At 47.3% G+C, this 18599-nt stretch overlaps 1 protein-coding gene and 1 long non-coding RNA gene across 4 annotated transcripts in view; both read left to right on the top strand.

Moving 5' to 3' along the window:
- Nucleotides 1-18599, top strand: part of XYLT1 (xylosyltransferase 1) — a 292323-nt gene that overhangs the window by 98001 nt on the left and 175723 nt on the right. Inside the window, exon 1 of one of the 3 annotated variants that reach the window (XM_064478476.1) lies at nucleotides 1059-2950. The exons of the other annotated variants lie outside the window; for them this stretch is intronic. Within the exon in view, the coding sequence (XP_064334546.1) occupies nucleotides 2825-2950 (126 nt within the window). The 5' untranslated portion in view covers nucleotides 1059-2824. Of the gene's footprint in view, nucleotides 1-1058; nucleotides 2951-18599 lie in introns of those variants that run through there. 3 annotated transcript variants of the gene reach the window in all.
- Nucleotides 2960-18599, top strand: part of LOC135319208 (uncharacterized) — a 49235-nt gene continuing 33595 nt past the window's right edge. Inside the window, exon 1 of the long non-coding RNA XR_010377666.1 lies at nucleotides 2960-12231. This is a non-coding gene — a long non-coding RNA (uncharacterized LOC135319208). The remainder of the gene's footprint in view (nucleotides 12232-18599) is intronic.

Here is an 18599-nt window from a genome sequence, read left to right on the forward strand (position 1 = left end):
TCGCCTGGGGTGTGTTCCCAAGTGACGGACAGTGGAACTGCTGTGAAAAAGTCCCCACACAGCGTCCTTAGACAGCAGCTGCCGAGACCATCTCAGTAGCCCCAAGATGAGGGGTGGGCCAGGTCTCATCAGTTCTTCCACACATCACTTCAGGGTCTCCATTTTCCCAGGCAACCGTGTTCAGCCTCCTTCTCCACCAATCTTGCTCAGCCAAGGCACCCCTGACGTCTTGGACTGGATCACGCTTCATCCAGGCCTTTCCTGCACAGAATCCCTGGTCTCTACCCGCCAGATGCCAGTGGCACCCTGCCCCCCAGTTGCAACAACTGAAAATGTCTCCAGACACAGCCACATGTCCTCTAGGGGCAAAATTGGCCCCAGCTGAGAACCACTGGCCTAACCAAGTGTGGTTTGCAGGGACTACGTCATGAAGTGGTGCTGGGGAGGGTTGGGTGAAGTCCGCTGCTTGGACACCCCCCTATAAATGTCATCGAGTTTTAAGTCTTGGCTCTCAAGTGACTTCATGTGGGCCAGCGTTATAAACAAATTAGCACATGCCAAGCCTTTCAGGGCTGGTGAGATGACAGACAAAGGAAAATTTGAATGTTCCAGTAAACTATGTGCCACTGAAAGGTGAAGGACCCTGCTGCACTCCGGGGGTGGCTGGAGACCGCAACCCCAACTCTGAACCATGGCTGAGCTGCTTTTAGGCCTTTGCCTGGTCAGGGAGGGCGAGTTCTAGGCGGGGCTTCTGGAACCTGCAGGCGTGGGGTTGCAGATTTGCTGTGGTTTGGCTCTCTCTGGAGGGTGTGGGCTCGCCTGACACCCGGAAATCGTCTGTGGCTTTGGGACTGACTCTGTAACGTGTTCAGACTGGCTGGTATTGACTCCCTGGTTCCTGGGCTGTCACTGTACCACATCCCTCCCCGGACTCCATGAAAGGGCCCTGTGTGCGCAGCATTGGCTTAGAACAACCGGGCTGCTGTGCGCTGTGCGGGATGGTACTTCTTTACGGGTTAGTTTGTCTTTGAGCTTTTTTCTACCCTGTTCTCTGAGGCTGGCTGTGGCTAGAAAACATGTCTGTTTCAAATTTTTATTCATTTATTTATTTTTGAACTTTCCTTTCTGGGACTTGAGATTTTTTTCTGGACTTGTTTTTCATCGTTGCTATTATGAGTGATACATTGTATTCTCCTATTATTATTATATTAGCAATTGGTTCATTTGTCGAATATTTATTGAGTGCCTACTCTGTGCCAGGCCCTGTTTCAGGGGCTGGACATACAGCAGCGAACAAGACAGGAATCCCTACTCTCACGCATTGTTATTCTTGATTGAAGGTAAATGAGAGATGTGTGTTTAAATGCTGTCAGAGGGCACCAAGTGTTGGAGGAAAGTTAGGCAGGGGAAGAGTGGGACAGGAGGAGGGGTTGCCCTTTGATTTTGGTGGCACCGGAGAGGGCTGCATGGAAATGAGGCAGTGTTTGAGCAGAGACCCGAAGAGCATGGGTGGGTGAGCCCTGCTGTTAGCTGGAGGAACAGAGAGTGGCCAGTGCAAAGGCCCTGAGGTAGGATGTGCTTGGCATGGTTGGTGTACCACCAAAACCAGCGTGATTAAAAGTAAGAGTGAGCAAAGGAGAGAGGGGTGGAGGTGGGGCCTGAGTCCTAAGATCTTGTGGAACCTAGAAAAGACTTTGTTTTCACTCCATACTGGGAAGCCACCAGATTTTGAGCAGAGTAATGTGGCCTGACTTTTGAAAATGAGATTGGTTGCTGCCCTACTGAAAATGCACTGTCGTTGGTCAAGGGCAGGCAGGGGGAGATGGGTGAGGGAGGAGGCTGACGCAATCCAGGCCAGTGCAGTGGGGGTCAGGACCAGCGTGTTCACAGTGGAGGCCGAGAGATGGTTTGATTCTGAATACTTCCGAGAATAGAGCCAACTGGGCTTAACTATGGATTGGAAGCATATATAAAGCAATACAAGCACCTGGTAATAAAAAAATAAAACCAAATTAGAAATGAGCATGGAGTGAAAAGTCAGCGCCTTTTTCCAGTCTTCAGAGGTAACTGCTATCAGGAGTTTTCTTATTCCTCCTTCCAGGTTTTTCCTTTGCATATTAATGTGGGAGGGGGAGTGGGGAGGGTGCCTAGGGATTTTGTTTCCTTGAAAAAGAATCTAAGGAAACATTTTATAGTAACTGGCTGGTCCTCTCTCTATATTTTAGGCCTCATTTTATATAAGTATCTATTACTTTTCATTGTTTTTAACTGCCTTCTGTTTTTTTCCAGCTCTATTGCCAGCACCCAGCACGGTGTCTGGTATGTAGTAACGGTTTAAGAAATATTAATTGAATGAATTAAATATTCCATCACCTATTTCACTGATTTCTTGTTGGTAGACATTTAGATTGTTTCTCTCTCTCTCTTTCCTGTCTTAAAGCTACCATTCTTGTCCACATATCTTCCCCTAGTTGAGTGTGTTCATCTGGAGGGGGTTGGCTAGGTGTGGGATCGCTGGCTCAAAGGGTGTATGAGTTTTCGGTTTTGACAGTCACAGTGGAACTGCTCTATACGGAGGTTTCTTCAAATCACCTATCAAAGAGATTTCCTGTTTCCTCTCTCAGAAGCGCTGGTGATTATCAAGCTGTATAATCTGTGTCAAATTGGTGGGTAAAAACAGTACTTGCTGTTTTGATTTGCATTTTAGATTTGAGTGGGTTGGAGCGTTTTTAAAAGGTGGTATCTGTTGGTGAATCCCTTAGCTCCGTTTTCCCGGGAGCTGGGTGGGCAGTTTCTCATCCTCAGCCTCGACACCTGCTGGGTGATGCCTGAAACTTGCGGGGCACCCCCTGTGCCAGACACCATGCAAAGTGCTGAACGGATACTAACTCCCGTGATGGTGGCCCATGAACGCTGTGAAGGAGGCGTGGTTAGTGTCCTCAACGTTCAGGTAATGAAACCGAGGCTCGGAAGGGAGCGAGTTAAATAAGGCCTCCGAGGTCACGTGTCCTGTGTCGCGTGGAGAGTAAGTGGGAAGCTTGCCCGCCTGGTTTTATTGCTCTTTGCAGATATTGTGGGGTTCTTGTTTGTTTGTTTTGTTTTGTTTAGACAAATTGGAGATTTGTAGCACCCCTGCGTTGAGCAAGTCTGTCGGCGCCATTTTTCAAACAGCCTTTGTTCATTTCATGTTTCTGTGTCCTATTTTGGTCATTCTCACAATATTTCAAACTCTTTCATTGTAATTATATTTATTATGGTGATCTGCAATCCGTGGTCTTTGATGTTACTGTTGTAATTGGGCATATTTTAGCAATAAAACATTTTTAGTTAAGATATGTACATTGTTGTTTTAGACATAATGCTTGTTGCACACTTAGTAGACAACACGATGGTGCAGACAACTTTTATGTGCACTAGGAAATCAAAAATTTTGTGTGACTTGCTTTATTGTGATATTTGCTTTTATATGGCAGTCTAAAACCAAACTCGCAATGTCTCCGAGGTGTACCTGCATTCAGACCTGGGCAGAGCTCCCACCCACGGGCCATACAGATCAGTGGATTTGGTAATAGTGATGACCTCCCCCACCTACTGCCACCTTTAAGGCTTGGCCACTCTGATATTTTGAAAACCAAGCCAAAGCATTCCGTAGCTTTAGGGACTAAATGGCCTGGACCCTGGTATCTAGCCACACTTGGGTCTGGAGCCCTAGGCTGTGGCATGAGAGCTGCAGACACAGCTCTGACCCAAGCACCAAAAGACAACCAAGTCACAGGTTATTCAGCGCTGTGCCCAAGGCCACACACGAGGCCAGGGTCACCTTTCCCCCACTGAAAGGTGACTCAGCCCCCAGCTGCACCACGGAACTGGGTCTGGGGGTTGACTGTAGAGGTGTCAGTAGTTAGAACTGTGGACTGGATCAAAGAGATGGAGAAATGGATGGAAGATGACAGATGGAAAGAAGGAAGGATGGAAGAAGGGGAAGGAAGAGGAAGAAAAAAAAGATAGATTAATGGATATATCTCAGTTCATATTAAAAAATCCCTTCTCTGCACTGACCCAGTGGTACCAGGTACCAGGGACGGGAAGATGGCGGACCCAGTGCCCTGTACCCAGGGAGCTCACGTCTAGAGCAGGGTGTTTTAACCTTCTGTGTCCTGGACCCCTTTGGCATCTGGCAAACCCTATGGCCCCCTTCTCTGAATAATATTTTTAAATGCAAAAAAAAAAAAAAGGCATAAGGGTGACAAAGGAAAGCAGTTATATTGAGATACAGCTACCAAATACATATAAAAATGACAAATTTGTGGCGTAATAACACATTTGCATCTTTATTAAGACGTTAAGTAACTAGATTTGGCGGCAGGTCTAATAACTACCATAATTTTGGAGCAGTGACAAGTGTGAATAATATTTTGAGACATCTGCTACCACAGCAGTGCAGTAGGAAAATGTTTGTAATTTCTATTAGACTCCGAGCCTCGGGTCTTACTCATAACGTAAGTGTGGTGCCTACGTTCATAACTGAAGGACATGCTAAGTTTCAGTTAGAGCTAGCGAAAATAATTATGAAAATCAATGTGTACATATTTAAGACCCCCGGAATTCTCTCCACAGATCGCCCAAGTCCATGGACACGTGGACAGGGACCCCTGGGCCAGATGGAGAGATGAGTCATTGCCTACTCATGTTACTCAGTGAGTTGGTGAACAGGGTCACCAATATTATTTAAATGAGTTGTCTTGCTGTCTCCCTCTCTCTGTCCTTTTGGGTTTTTTCTGACCATTTATAGTTGAAATTGTAAAAGAAATGGCCTTTTGCTATTTCTCCCTTGTGGAATGTTCTCAGGTCTATGATAATGGAGGAGCACCCAGTCCAACCCAGGACACTCCTGGAAGGCTCCCTGGAGGAGTCGTTGCCCACACCAGGTCCTCAAGGGTGAGAGAGAGTAGGTCAGGATACTCAGGGACGAGGGGGCACACAGGCCATTTCCAACAGAGGGAACAGAGATGAAATGATGGGTTCTATCAGGAAATCACAAAAAAATGTGGCATTAATAGTAAGTAGGGAGAGGAGCAGAGAATGGCAAGAGATGGGCCTGATGAGGGAGGCACAGGCCCAGATAATGTAGACCATTCAGGGAGCTTGAGATTTATCGGGTAGGCAATGGGGAGCCACTGAAGGTGTTTGAGCAGGAGAATAACATGGTCTAAGACCAGCGTAGGAAGACCATTCTGGCTGCTGCTTGGGGAACAGATTGGAAAGTTGAGCCTGGAGGCAGAGGGATTAGAAAAGGGGTGTTCAGTCCAGGGGAGCTCTGATGAAGGCCATGACTGGTGCAGGGACAGTGGGAGAGGAGAGAAGGGGACACATTTGAGGGCCATTCGTATGTTGAGTGAATGGGGCAGGATTTTGAACAGTTGGGGTGGAGAGGGAAGGCACAGAAAAAATTGAGGTAAGAATGTGTAAATAAAGAACCAGTTTGGAGGGAAGATGAAATCCTTCACTGCACACGAGTTTGTATAGTATCTTGGGAGACTGACAAGGAGATTGGCAAGGAGCAGGTGGCGCGGAGAAGATCTTCAGGAGCCTCCCATACCTGTTTGCCCAGAAGACCAAGCCTTGGGAGGGGACCTTCCCTGGACTTAGCAACATGGAATCTCGCACCCAGGACCAGCTTTGGGTGGAACTGCAGTGTCGCACGTTTAATGCAGGCCTCCATCTCCCAGGAATGAACGGAGGCAAAGAGGAGTGAGAACTGAACCACTTTTTAAAAGAAAAACCTGCACTTTGCAGGGATTTATATGCCTTTCTGGGGCTGAATAATAAATTTTTTTACAGCTACAGCTGGAGTTATATATGACCTTATAAAATGCCATGATAGCATCTAACGAATATCGTATTGCGGAATATATATGACTTTCTTTTCCAAGGGCTTTTTAAAGCATCTGGCTTGTGCAGGCAGGAAAGCCTCACTGCACTTCATCCGGGAGGACAGACAAGCATCTTCTCTGGAACTGCTTGTCGCTGTCAAGGTTTCCAGGCCCTGAGGAGGCAGCCCCTGGCAGGGTGGGGGGCTGGCCTGGCACACATGCAGAAGCCCTCGTGTTTGGGGGATGTTGGCTCACCTGGATCAAAGGTCAGCTGGCTCTTCTCCGTGGAATTCAGCCTGGCTAGACTGGCCCTGACTGATTTAGAAGTTGGCCTTTTACAGGGTATGAGTGTCTCTTTGATGGCCCTGGGAGAATTCACACACACACACACACACACACACACACACACACACACACACACACACACACTCTCTCTCTCTCTCTCCCTCCCTCTCCCTCTCTCTCTCTCCCTCCTTCCCTCTCTCTCTGTTGGGGAGTTTCAGTGTCAGCATCATCTTATTGGCCTTTGACTGCCCACCTCTTTTACTCCTTGCCCCTCCCCTTCCCCTGACCTTGCACATCTGCTTCAGAATTCACCATCCTCCAGAAAATAGGATTTCCCTCCCACCGCCAGAAAAGTGCAATTAAACACCAGTATTGGGAAACACTAGGGAGTGGCAGTGGGGACCTAGGTTAATTGTTTTCTGGTTAACTGAGAGTTACAGAACACTATTGTTTCAGTCCTGGCTTTGAAAATATTTCCAAACTATATCAGTCTGTATATCACTGTACTCCCAGTGTATGAAATCCACTGCAGGTAACTGAATCTGTTTGTGGTGATTTAATTACGCAGGGGTCGGGTTCCTCTCTGCATCACATGCCCCGTGCTTCATCCGCGTCCACCTCTGCACCTTTCTCCAGCCTGTGTGCCCCACCTCCCCCGACTCCTACACGAAGTCTTCCCAACCAGCCCGGCAAAGCCCAGCTTTCGAGTTCTGATGACAGCCTTTTTCAAAGTGAACTGGCGGAGCACGACATCATTTTCAGTAGTGCACGAATACATTTTAAAGAAATTAATTGCTATCCATTTATGTTTCTAGTTACACTCTGATGATGACAAAAATTATACTTGTTTTCCCTCCAGTTTATGGGTAACATTTCCTTTTAAAATTAGTTCATTAAAGAAAAAGATAGATAAGCTGATTTCAAGAGCCTTGGTAAGTAAACAAGAGACGCTGTGTGGATAGGTCAAAATCGAAACAGTTAGCAAATGAATGATTAAAATTTGGGAGAGGTGACTATTCCTTGCTGTCCTCTTCCTCCTAAATTCCCAGTGCAGCGGGTGGGTAATTCATTCATTTTTCTGATCTCAGCTTTCTCATCATGATACCTGTTCTTATTTAGATGATGACCGCCCCTTGTTCCAGGTGGCCAGCAGCTGGATTTTGTTGGCTTCGTAATTAATTGATCTTTTTGCTTGTGGGATTTGTCGCTGTCCCTGAGGAACAGCAAAGCAGGCTCCTTTGGGGAAGGTTTTTGTAGACACCACTAAACTCTACACATTCCTGAGTGGTCAGTAGGAAAAGGCCTTTCTAGAGAAGGATTTACTTTTTGGCGGCAGGGTGGGGGGGCTCTAAAGTATGTTTATTTAAGTGAAAGATGGGGCCGATCCTCGCGAATTCTGAGTCTGAGAAAGAGGCCAGTGGCAGGATGGAGGCCATAGTAGGCAGGGTCTGCTGCACCCGCCTTTCTGCTCGGAAGGGCCTGGCTGTAGAGAGAGGCCTTGGAAGCCCCGACTCAGTTCAGCTTGTCAGTGCTGATGCACCTGGTAGGAGGAGACACTCAGCAAGCGATTGTGGACTGATGATCGACTTATTATAAACACCCAGAACCAGCATCCTCAGCAGTCGCTTGAGATGTTAGCCGTACTGTCCTGGGTGGTGGCCACCAGCCACGTGGGGCTGCCTGGCACTTGACGCGCAGCTGGTTCAAGCTGGGCTGTGCTCTCGCCAGACCTATTACGAAAGAGGTACCCCACTGGTACTTTTTCATCTTGATTCTGTGATGAGATGATAATATTTTGGATACATTAGGTTAAATAAAGTATTCAAATCAATCCCATTTCATTCTCCTTTTCCAGTTAAATTTCAAGCTACATCTGTGGCTCACTCGATGACAAGGGAGACTGGGCTAGATCAGAGTCGAACCTTGGAACACAGTTTTTCTTTTTAAATTGCAGTGTTCTCAGTTCCTAAGCTTGGGGTCTCCTGAGAGGAAACAAAAAGAGATTTCAGTTAATTGCTGGTTCTGGTTAGTTGAGTTCAGCTAATCAGGGCTTCGCCTCTAATTGCATCCACTGTCCCCTCTCCCCGGGGGGCGCTGCACGCCGCTCTTGTTACTGATTGCTCACGATTTCTCCGTGGCCCCTGCCTGGGCTCCACGCAGAAAGGTGTAGGTTGCAAAGTTCAGAGGTCCTGCCCGCAGACACGTGGTAGGATGACACAGAGTGCTGGAAGAAGAATGACCACTGGGTGATGTCAGTGGCCAGTCTGTGGATGAATTGAGATTCGATTATCTGAATGCCAGAGCCCTCGGTTCCTTCTCTTCATGCACCTGCGAGAAGGCACTTAGCAAGATGACCTCTTGAGGGGGACTTGGCAACAATACATTCTGCGAGTGTCTTAGCAGGCCGCCCTTTCTCAGGAAGCGATGCAGGGTGTGAGGCAAGGGTTCCCATCCCAGGGACCTGAGGATGGCTGAGCACACGGCACCCAGGGCCGACAGATGAGACAGGCAGCAGCTCGTTAGACCCAGGGAGGGGCGTGTCACGTGACACGATGGGCCACACAGGGGGCGCACCGGAGAACAGAGTGACCGTGCAGGGGCTACGGGAGGCAGACTTTGTAGTACCAAGAGGGCGAGGTGACCACTGGTTCCCACAAGAGGAAGTGATTGTCTTGTTTGAATAATTCCAAGGGCTGATAGGGAGCTGAAGCAGGGATAAGCAGGAACTGGGCCTGGTCCCTGTAGTAAGGGGGGCCGCTTGGCTAGGGGGCCTTATCCAGGGGAGTAGAGTGGGTAGGGTAGTGACATTCAGGCCGTTTGAGTCCCTCCTGGTTTCCCCCAGGTGTCACGGCAGCACAAAATATCAATGTTAGCCCTTATGCCACAGCGTGGTGGGGAAACTGGGTGGTGGAGCCATCACGCCTGAGTTTGAATTTTGCCTGGGTTATTTATTAGCAGTTCAGCCTGTAGATCCTCAATATGCCCATCAGTAGAATGGGGATGTTAACATTTACCACACGTGTGTGTGTCTGCCTGTCTAGCTATCTACCCCCCCCACACACACACACACACTTCTCCTTTCCGGAAGGGTGGTTTAATCCCCCCACCACCTTTAAACAACAACAACATAACCACAACCAAATCAAGAACAGCATTTAATGAAAAACAGATGCGTCAGTTGAGCAAACTGAGTTCTTCCAGCCAAAGGCTACATCTGGGCCTCCGTGGACTCTTTCCGCGGACTTACCGAGGATTTGGTTTTGCACGGCCAGCGGCAGACATTGGCTCATTCTGTTTCGGGGCCAAGGAGCCAGGCTGTTAGTTTATGTAACGCTAAGAGGACACAGCCTCCACCCTCATTTAGACACGGGTGTCCAAGTTCCAAGGGCTTTCCTTGGCTTTCCTTAGTGCAGGCAGCTGCCTGGGAGCCAGGCGCCCCACAGCGCGATGGCTCTGAGAGGGCCGCGTGTGCTGCAGCCTGAGTCGCCCCTTCCTCCACCGGAGGCAGGATGTTACCTTCTTGGCTTAGCGGTGGCCTTGCCCGTGAAGGAGCCTGAGGGACTGGCTGGGACCTGGTTGAGCATAGTCGCCCCCTTCATGCTGAACAGTGGGGCAACTGTTGGCTTTTTCCTTCCAGATACATGCACTGTCTTTCCTCAAAGACAGAACCTCATCCTGGCAGTTCAAGTTCAAGGGACCGTCCTCAAGCTTCCATAGCTGCTTCAGGTTCGTCTGCTATGTGTGTTGGAGACTGTGCTCCTCATTGCTCCCCTAACCCCGACCTTGGTGGGGTCGTTCTCTGTGGAAACCCCAGCCTTGGTCACCTCCTGGGATCCTGGAGACGCGGCTGTGCTGAACAGCTCGGGACTGCCCTGGTATGGTTCTTTGAGCAGTGTGGGTGATGGTGTTCTGGAATCCAGCAAACAGCCAGCAAAATTTCATAATCCCAGGCCTGGATCAACCCTCTTTTTGTCTCCTTCTGGGGAACAAATGGAGAGTTGCGTGGACCTTGGTTAGCCCAGCCCAGCGATTGGCTGTTTGCAATTAATCTGTTTACATGCATGAGTGTTTTGTTCATCAACAGACAGTTCTTCAGTGAGCACATGCTTTGTGTCAGATATAGTTCCTGCCCACGTGGAGCTCACAGCCATGTGTGTGTGTGTGTGTGTGTGTTGACCTGTCACTAACAAAGCAGTGACATTGATGGAACACTCTCTGCACGTCAGGCAGTGGGGCTGAGAATACCGTTCTCTGCTAATCCTCACAACCACATTCTACATAGATTGAAGGAACACTTAGTATGTGCGAGGCGCTATACTAAACTTATCATTTAGAGGTAGAACCTTCTAGAACCTATCCTCTTATTAACCCCATTCCACAAATGCAGAGACCCAAACTGAGCAGTCCAGTGCCTCACCTGGGGTTATACGTCCAGAAAGTGGCCGGGCTGGTACCCATACGTCGTGCCCCTAATCACAAAGGTCAACTGCCTCTTCTGTATCCAAGGGTATCTCAGTGGGAGTGTCTACAAATTCACGTGTGTCCATGTTTGTGTGAGCAGCAGACCCAAAGCCAGGAGTTGCTGGTTTTAAGAGTGTGCTTTACCCCTTTGGCTACAATACCTACTTCCGTGAGTCTTGGTTTCCTTATTACTAAAGCAGTTGATGGTGTCTATCAGCCTTTTGGGATATGAGCACGAGGAGGGTTTGAGGCAATGAGATGATGTTCAAGAAAGGCCATTGTCTGAAAAGAACCATGTGGATTAAGAACCAAGAAAAGAATCATACAGATGGCAAGAGTAACTACTGGGCGAAGAGAGTTAATTTTTATCGGTTCTCTACTAAGTTTTCCATTTGATGCTCATCGTAACCCATAAGAGTGGGTATGTATTATTACCCCCGTATTATGAAAGAGGGAAACGGAGTCTCAGGGTAACACAGTGGTGGAGACCAGGTTTGGATCCAGGTCTGGCCCAATCCAGGGCCCGTGTCCTTTGTTCTAGACCAGTGGTTGGTAAACCAGGGCTCATGGGCCAAGTTCCTAGCCAGCTGTCTGCTTTTGTCAGTGGCCTTTTATTAGGAACACAGCCACACCCATTCCTTGCAGACTGTCTGTGTCTGCTCTGAGCTCTAACAGCAGAGCTGAGCCCCTGTGACAGAGACCACATGACCTCCAAAGCTGAAAGTCTTTGCTCTCTGAGCCTCTACTGAAACAGTTTGCAAACTCTTGTTCTAGACTTTGAGAATGACTTTTTAAAGTGGGTTGAAGAATATGAAAACGAATATATGTATGTATATGCATGACTGGGACATTGTGCTGTACACCAGAAATTGACACATTGTAACTGACTGTACTTCAATAAAAAAAAGTGGGTCAAAAGAAATGCTACAAAATGTGAACATGCACACATACTGTGTATATTACGTGTGTACGGCAAAACTTCAGCCATCTGGAGCCTCTGGGAGATAAGACAATCCTAATTTTCTCAAGAGTTAAGTTCTACTCGTAAGGAATATTTCTAAATTATATCACCCATTTTCCTACCTTCTGAAGCAGAGTGTGCTGGGCATGTGTTTTAACTTTCTGCGAAGAAATCTCACCATCATTTCAAGCACTAGGTTTCAGATTCTATTAAAAGCACCGAGGACTCTCGATGGCATCAGGAATGCTGTAGCTCTTCACTCAATGGCCCCAGAGTCTTTTTTTTCCTCAAATCTTTCTGTCTGCTTTTTGATCATTTCTCCTGCTCTTACATTTCTTGCCCGCTATTATTTCTCACCGCTTTCAGTGTGGCTGATTGTAACCCTCAGCGGGCTCTGCTTCTCAGACTCCAGGAAGCATCAGACTCATTAGAAATGTACACAGAGTAAGTAGCTTGTGGCGGTGAACCTGAAGCACCCGTGCCTCCGTCCTGTCCGTGGCTGTCCTGGAGAGCAGAGGTCCGTGGAAGCATTGGTTTCCTTCTGTTGTCCAAAGGCAGGAAGTGGACCAAGTTTCCCTCCCCACGATGGCCCTGTTGTCCCAGGGTTCAGACCAAGATAGCCGAGGAAACCACAAGCCCTGGAAACAGATGGTGAGTGTGCCTGGCTCCTCCCACTTCGCAAGGTACCAAACCTTATCCTCAGGTGTGAGCTTCAGTAGCCAGAGCTGACTGTGAGTGACGGAGGTCTTCATCTCAGATGCTGGTGGAAGAACGGTTCGCTGAGTTTGGCTCAAGGTGGTGGAATTTAAGAGAGTTGCCTTTGAAATCCGAGCACAATTTCATATTTAGAGATGTGCTTTTAAAATAGAAACTGGTTGTCATCAAGTGTGAAAAGGCAATTGTTTGTTTTTAATCACCCGACCGGGTGTGGTTAATTGTTTTTGGGGACAGGTGTGAGTGATTCTTATTGAAAGTAAGAATTGTGAGTAATTCTTACTGAAGTGTACACGTCTGCCAGACACTTTGAAATTCACTTTTGTTTTGGCGAGTGGTTGTTGGTGTTTCACCCTCTGCCATCCGCAGGGCTAGATGGGCGTGTGTGCTGGGCAGTCCCACGGGGTCCTATGCTCCGTGGGAACCTGCACTTGATTAAATGCTGTGTTCTCACGGTCCTGAAATTCTAAGGGTTTTCGTAAGAGAACCTGCATGTTCATTTTGCACTGAGCCCCACAACTTTTGTAGCCGGTTCTGGCCATCATGGAGCAGGACCACGGGATATCAGAGTTGGCAGGAGCTTAGAGATCACTCTTTCAAAATCCCTCATTTTAAAAATGGGGGAACTGAGGCCAAAACAAAAATGGAAGTGACTTGCCCAAGGTCACAGGACGACGGATGGTGGATTCAGACAAGTGGGACACCCTGATCTTCAGGTCCCTCACGATTATAGCCTCTTTCTCCTACATAGAGATGGTGCTTCCTGCCCAGTTCATGTGTAGAGCTGTTGAGCAAATTTAATAATAATCTAAGCAGTTAATACTGATGAATTTAAATCGACCATTTATCCCCCTTCCCTCTACACACATGCACACAGGGTTCATAACCAGTTTTGTCCATAACATTTGAAAGAGGCTATTTACTATAATGGAATTCTTATTGATGGTATAAAAATTAGGATAAAACTCTCAAAAAATGCTAGCAATTTTCCTGAGTGAAAGAACTGAATGGCATTTTCTTCCCCGCTTACAAAAGTAATACATTCTCATGGTTAGAAATTTGGAAAATGACCAAGAAGAAAAAAAATCACCATGCCACGGTTTTTGCGTATTTTTTCCAATCTGCTTTTCCAAGCATGCACATTTTTTACATAGTTGATCTCAGAGTCTATTCATTGAATCTTTATGTTCCATTTAACATTGGATTAGGTTAAACCATATGAAATTGCTGTTTTTGTAGGTCAAAAAGGATTGAGTATTGGCGGTTTGATGTTCAAGCAAATTGCAAAAGCATTTCCTTAAATCACAGAGTATTCTTTGTAAACGTCATATTTATTGGCTGTATAAAATTCCATCATGTGGCTGCATGTGGTTATATGACTTTCATTGAACCATATTATCCTGCTTTATATAATAATGTATATACTTCTTATTATAACATCATAAATAATTATATAAAATCACTGTCATGTTATGATAAAGCATCGTATTCCTTTGCCTTCATAGATAGAATGTTCTTTTAAAAATCGCTTTAATGATTTTTTTTAATAAGAAGAAAACGGTGTTTTTATTCAAAAAGCTTGAAAAAAGTAGAAGGAAGACAAGATGTAAAATCATCAATCTGAAATATAATCTTCAGGGTCTTTCTTTCTGGTCTTTGTTTCCTACATTTATATGCATTTGAAAGCCTACTTTTTTTTTTTTTTTTGGTTGCTGAACAACATGTGGTGAACATTACATAGAGTATTACGAATCTGATTAAGCGCATTCCCAGGGACTGTGGGAAAGGAGCTCCTCAAAGTGAGGTCCCTGGATCAGGGCCAGTCACAAAGTGTTTGTCTCCGTCCGCCCTGAGACAACTTCAGAAATTGAAGGCAAGCTTTTAGAAACTTTGAGAGTTTTTTTTTTTTTCTTCTTCTTTTTAATCAATACTTCATTTTTTGTTTTATTTTACAAAGTGATCAGTCTAAGATAGAGAGGAGGGAAAGGCCTTTCATCCCAGCTGGACGGAGAAGCATCGCTCCGGAGCGCAGCCAGCACCGGGGCTCCAGCACGAGGAGGGCAGAGTCTCACTCTCTGATCCTCCCCACACGGACGGTGCAGGGCTTTTAAAACCCCTGTGTCTGCTGTCTTGCTGTCCTTTTAGTCTTTTTCTACTCCTTTTTGGCTGCTCTCAATGAGCCTGCCTTTTGTTTTCTCTGTTCCTCCCCTTTCCTCTTCTTCCTTCTTTTTTCGTCTCCCCGCCCCCATCTCCTGGTAGCAAGGGAGGAGGGGGCTAGCAAACCCCAGAACCATGCTGGTTAGAATGAGCTGAGAAGTGTGTCCCGGGATGGATCTGAGCTACGGTCTCAAAGCAAACACCCTTTTGCATCCAGCTGTTGGGACACACCTTCCCTAGCTGGAGAGGAAGGCTTTTTCTTACTTAGTAGTTACTGGTTGCACTTTAGGTCTGAAGTTGGCTGCCTCTGAACAACTTAAGTATGTTTTAAAGCTAAACACTTCATTTTTTTTCACGTTCGCTACACTTCGACACCCTCTCTATCCCTGCCGTCTATCCTTGCTGGAGAGTCAAGAGCTGAGTGGCGTCACGCTTTGGAGTGCGGGTCCTCAGACTCCATCCGCCTAATGTCCCCTGGGCGAATCGCGCCCAAGTCCAGTGCTGGGATTAAAACAAACGGAGATGACGAAATAACTGGCTTTAGTTAAATAATATGCTGTTTACGGCATCTCTGTTTATGAATCAGTTAAAAGCCCTTTTAAGTGAAATTGGATCGACTACAAAGTGTTGGTTTCATGTGTTTTATTTGCAGTTTAATCAGCGTGATCCAGCTGCTGGAGTGGGGAGAGTCGAGCCGGGGTTTTAATTATCCCTGCTTTGCCCGAGTTAGGAATTCCCAATGGTGCCGTCTGCGCGAAGATGCCAAAAACTGCATTGTTCTTTAATTAGCTGTTGTAATTGTTTTAGTCTAATCTCCGTGATTAGCAGCAGCATTAAATACAGCAGGAAGAAAAGGCCTGTCCCCTACGCGCTGCCCCAGTAAACAGAGCCTTTCTCCCTTCTGGAGAGGGATAGCACAGAGAATGAATGAGAGCTCAACCAGCGTTGATTAGAAAATGACAAAGACCAGCTACCATGAAGAAGAGATAGCTCCGAGGAGTTGGTTTATGGCCCCCACCGCCGGCTGGCGTGGAGTGTTCTGCTGCCCTGCCTTGTCCTAGAGGCGTTTGGACAGGCCCCACTGGGTGGCTCTGTCCCTCTCTGGGGATGGAGAAATGGACTGGACAGGCACCAGCTGTTGTCTTGGCTTCATGCATTCAACCACAAGCTTTTTAAAGCATTTCTTTGGTGCCAGGCATCATGCCAGGAGCCCAGGGGTGCGGTACTGAGCAAGGCAGGCATGGTCCCTGTCCGTACGGAGTCCATAGTCCAGAGCAGGAGACCAATGGTAATCAAACACTTGCAGGAGTGATGAGTTCATTGTGAGCTGTGGAATGCTGTGATGGAGCCTAGGAGGGGGTTTAACAGAGGTCACTCACCTGGTCTGAGGGCTGACCAGAGAAGTGAGGTGTATAAGCTGAGTCCCAATGGGTTAAAAAGAGTGAGCTGGACAAAGAGGTTAGAGGAAGGGTGTTTAAGGCAGAGGGAACAGCTGATGCAAAGGTCCTGAGGCAGGGAGGAGTTTGATCCTTCTTTTTCATCCTTCTCTTAGAGGCAGTAGAGTGTGGTAGGAATGAGCCAGATTCTGGATATGAGCTCCCTGGATTCAAATCTCATCTCTGCTACTTAGCAGCTGTGTGAAGTTCTTCCAGTGGCTTCACCCCACTCTGCCTCATTGTTTCCCGGCTGTAAAATGGGGAGGATGAGGATAACCATAGTGATATCTTGTTCACAGAGTTGTGGCGATGAATTAAGCTGATATGTGTTAAGCATTTGGACCATTGCCTGGCTTATGGTGAGGCTCCAGAAGTGTTAGCTGGAGCAGCCTTGACTTTAGACTCACACAGAATGGGCTAAAATCTCCATCTGTTGCGTGCAAGCTTTGTGACCTTAGCCTGGTTACCTCGCCTGGCTGCGCCTGCTTTCTTATGGGTGAAGTGGGGACAACATCCCCTAAGAATCGCCTTGTGGTTACGTAAGGCACATCGGGGGGCTTGGTCCTCCCGTAGCCGTTGTAGGTGCTCAGAGACTGGTAGCTGTTGTCACTACTCATGAGATGTCTGCTTGGCACGTGGCTAAGAGGTTGGTATTCGGTAATAACAAATTCCCTCGGTTCTTTCTTCTTTCTTCTTATTGTCAGCGCGCCTCTGTTGTCCTCCCCACACTCACAGAAAGGGTGACTGTACAGCAAGGTTTCCCAGCCTCAGCAGTATTGCTATTTGGGGCTGTCCTGTGCACTCTAGGGTGTTTAAGCAGCGTCCCTGGTCCCCACCTAGTGGATGACGGTAGCATCCCGTCCCCCGAGTGGTGGTATCCAGAGTGTCTCCAGACGTTGCCAAATACCCCTGTAGGGCAAAACTGCCCCCAGTTGAGAGCCACTGCTCTAGGGAAAAGAAAATGAATAGACTGTTACTTTGGGACTGGTCATAGGCTATTTATTAGCATAAAAATGGTAAAAGTCTATCGGAGAAGGGAGCGTGCTTTCTGACACGAGGTTTGGAAAATGCCATGAAGACAGGACTCTCTCTGTCCTGCTTCTAGGATCTAAGAGGCAGAGAAAACTCCAACGAGGTACCTGCTGCACTTGAACATCGCAGGCATTTAATAAATCTTTCATGACCACTTACTAGCTGTCTGTGAAGCGCCAGGCTCTGTAATAGATATTTCCCATGTCTTTCTGGACATGGCCTTGAAAGTAAGCCCTTCACAATAGACGGACAGTCTTTGTCCTCATTTTACACGCGTGAAAACCGAGACCTAGCAAGTGGGGGCCGTTCTTTCAGGCTCCCCCAGGAAGGGAGTAAGCAGAGCCCCGGAAGGAAAGCTCAGGCTGCTGGACAACACAGCCACATTTTCTTCTACCATGGTTTTCTGACTTGTCTCTGCGTGGTCCACAGTGCCTGGAAATTCACTATACACATTTGTAGCATTGGTGGTTGAATTCAGGGGCCAGGTCCTGAACTGCAGTAGCGTTTGGGATGTACATCATTGGAGCCTGTATTGCATGACGTTGCACATTGTGTTTTGCTGCAGCACCAACTTGATCCTAGCACGTAGGAAACAGACCTCGAGCAACTTAAGAGAACCAAGCCAGGACCCCCTACCCTGTCCGTTAGGGAAGTGTTGACATCGGAACCAAGGTGATTTCTTAGGAAGTGGTTTTTCAAACAAAATAACATCTCAGCCTTCTGGTGAAATTCACCCCTCCCTGCACATGCACTGCATGCTCCACATGCATCAGCGTGTCTTTAGACCGTGGTGTTGTCTTTGGAAGTCCAGCTGACTCAGCAGGGTGGCCTGTGCTGAGGCAGTGTTACTGAGTGCTTCAGAACCCAGGCTTTGGAGTGAGATCAGCCAAACCCAGGTTCCAGTTTCCAGTTCCCTATCATTCCTTCCCTGAGGATTTATTCAGTATCTGCTCTGTGCCAGCGTGGCCCCAGGCATTGGGCATATTGGGAGTCCAAGGTCCTTGACTTCATGGAGCTCAGCGAGAAGAAATAATACTCTGTAAACACCTAAGCAAACACATAAGTAAGCAACTTCCAGGATGTGGAAAGATTCTATGGAAAGGGTTCAACAGGGTAATGAGATGGATAATGGCTTGTGTGGGGTAGGTGGTATTTGAGCCCAGCTTCTAATCATGAGAGTTAATCGGACAGATATTCAAGGATGTAGGGAAGAGTACTCCAGGCAGGGGAGGGGCTTGTGCAAATGTCCTGAGGCAGGACTGAGCTTGGCCTTATGGTTGAAACATAGTGATGAGTGTGGGGAGGAGAGAGGAGCTGACAGAGGCGGCCACTTGCCGGATCCCATAGGGTCCCAGGCCATGATAAGGAGCTTGAATTTTATTTTAATTACCAAAGAACCCAAGAGGTTAATGGAATACTGCATGTAAATATCCGTACGGTGCCTGGCACATGTGCTGGGTCCCCTACATGTTAGCTGTTGGTGTCCTCATTTATTTACAATTACTTTTTATTTGAGCATTTATTCCCCAGACTTCTGGTGCATCCACCATGAATCTCAAAGGTTGCCTTTCCTCTCCAGTCATATATGACCTCAGGCAAAGTTACAGCTCAAAGAACCATGAAGAGAGGGCATGAGGCAAACACCTAGAGATGGAATCACATCACAGCTCATTGCTGCCA

Source organism: Camelus dromedarius, chromosome 24 (genome assembly GCF_036321535.1).
Source record: "Camelus dromedarius isolate mCamDro1 chromosome 24, mCamDro1.pat, whole genome shotgun sequence".
NCBI lineage: Eukaryota > Metazoa > Chordata > Mammalia > Artiodactyla > Camelidae > Camelus > Camelus dromedarius.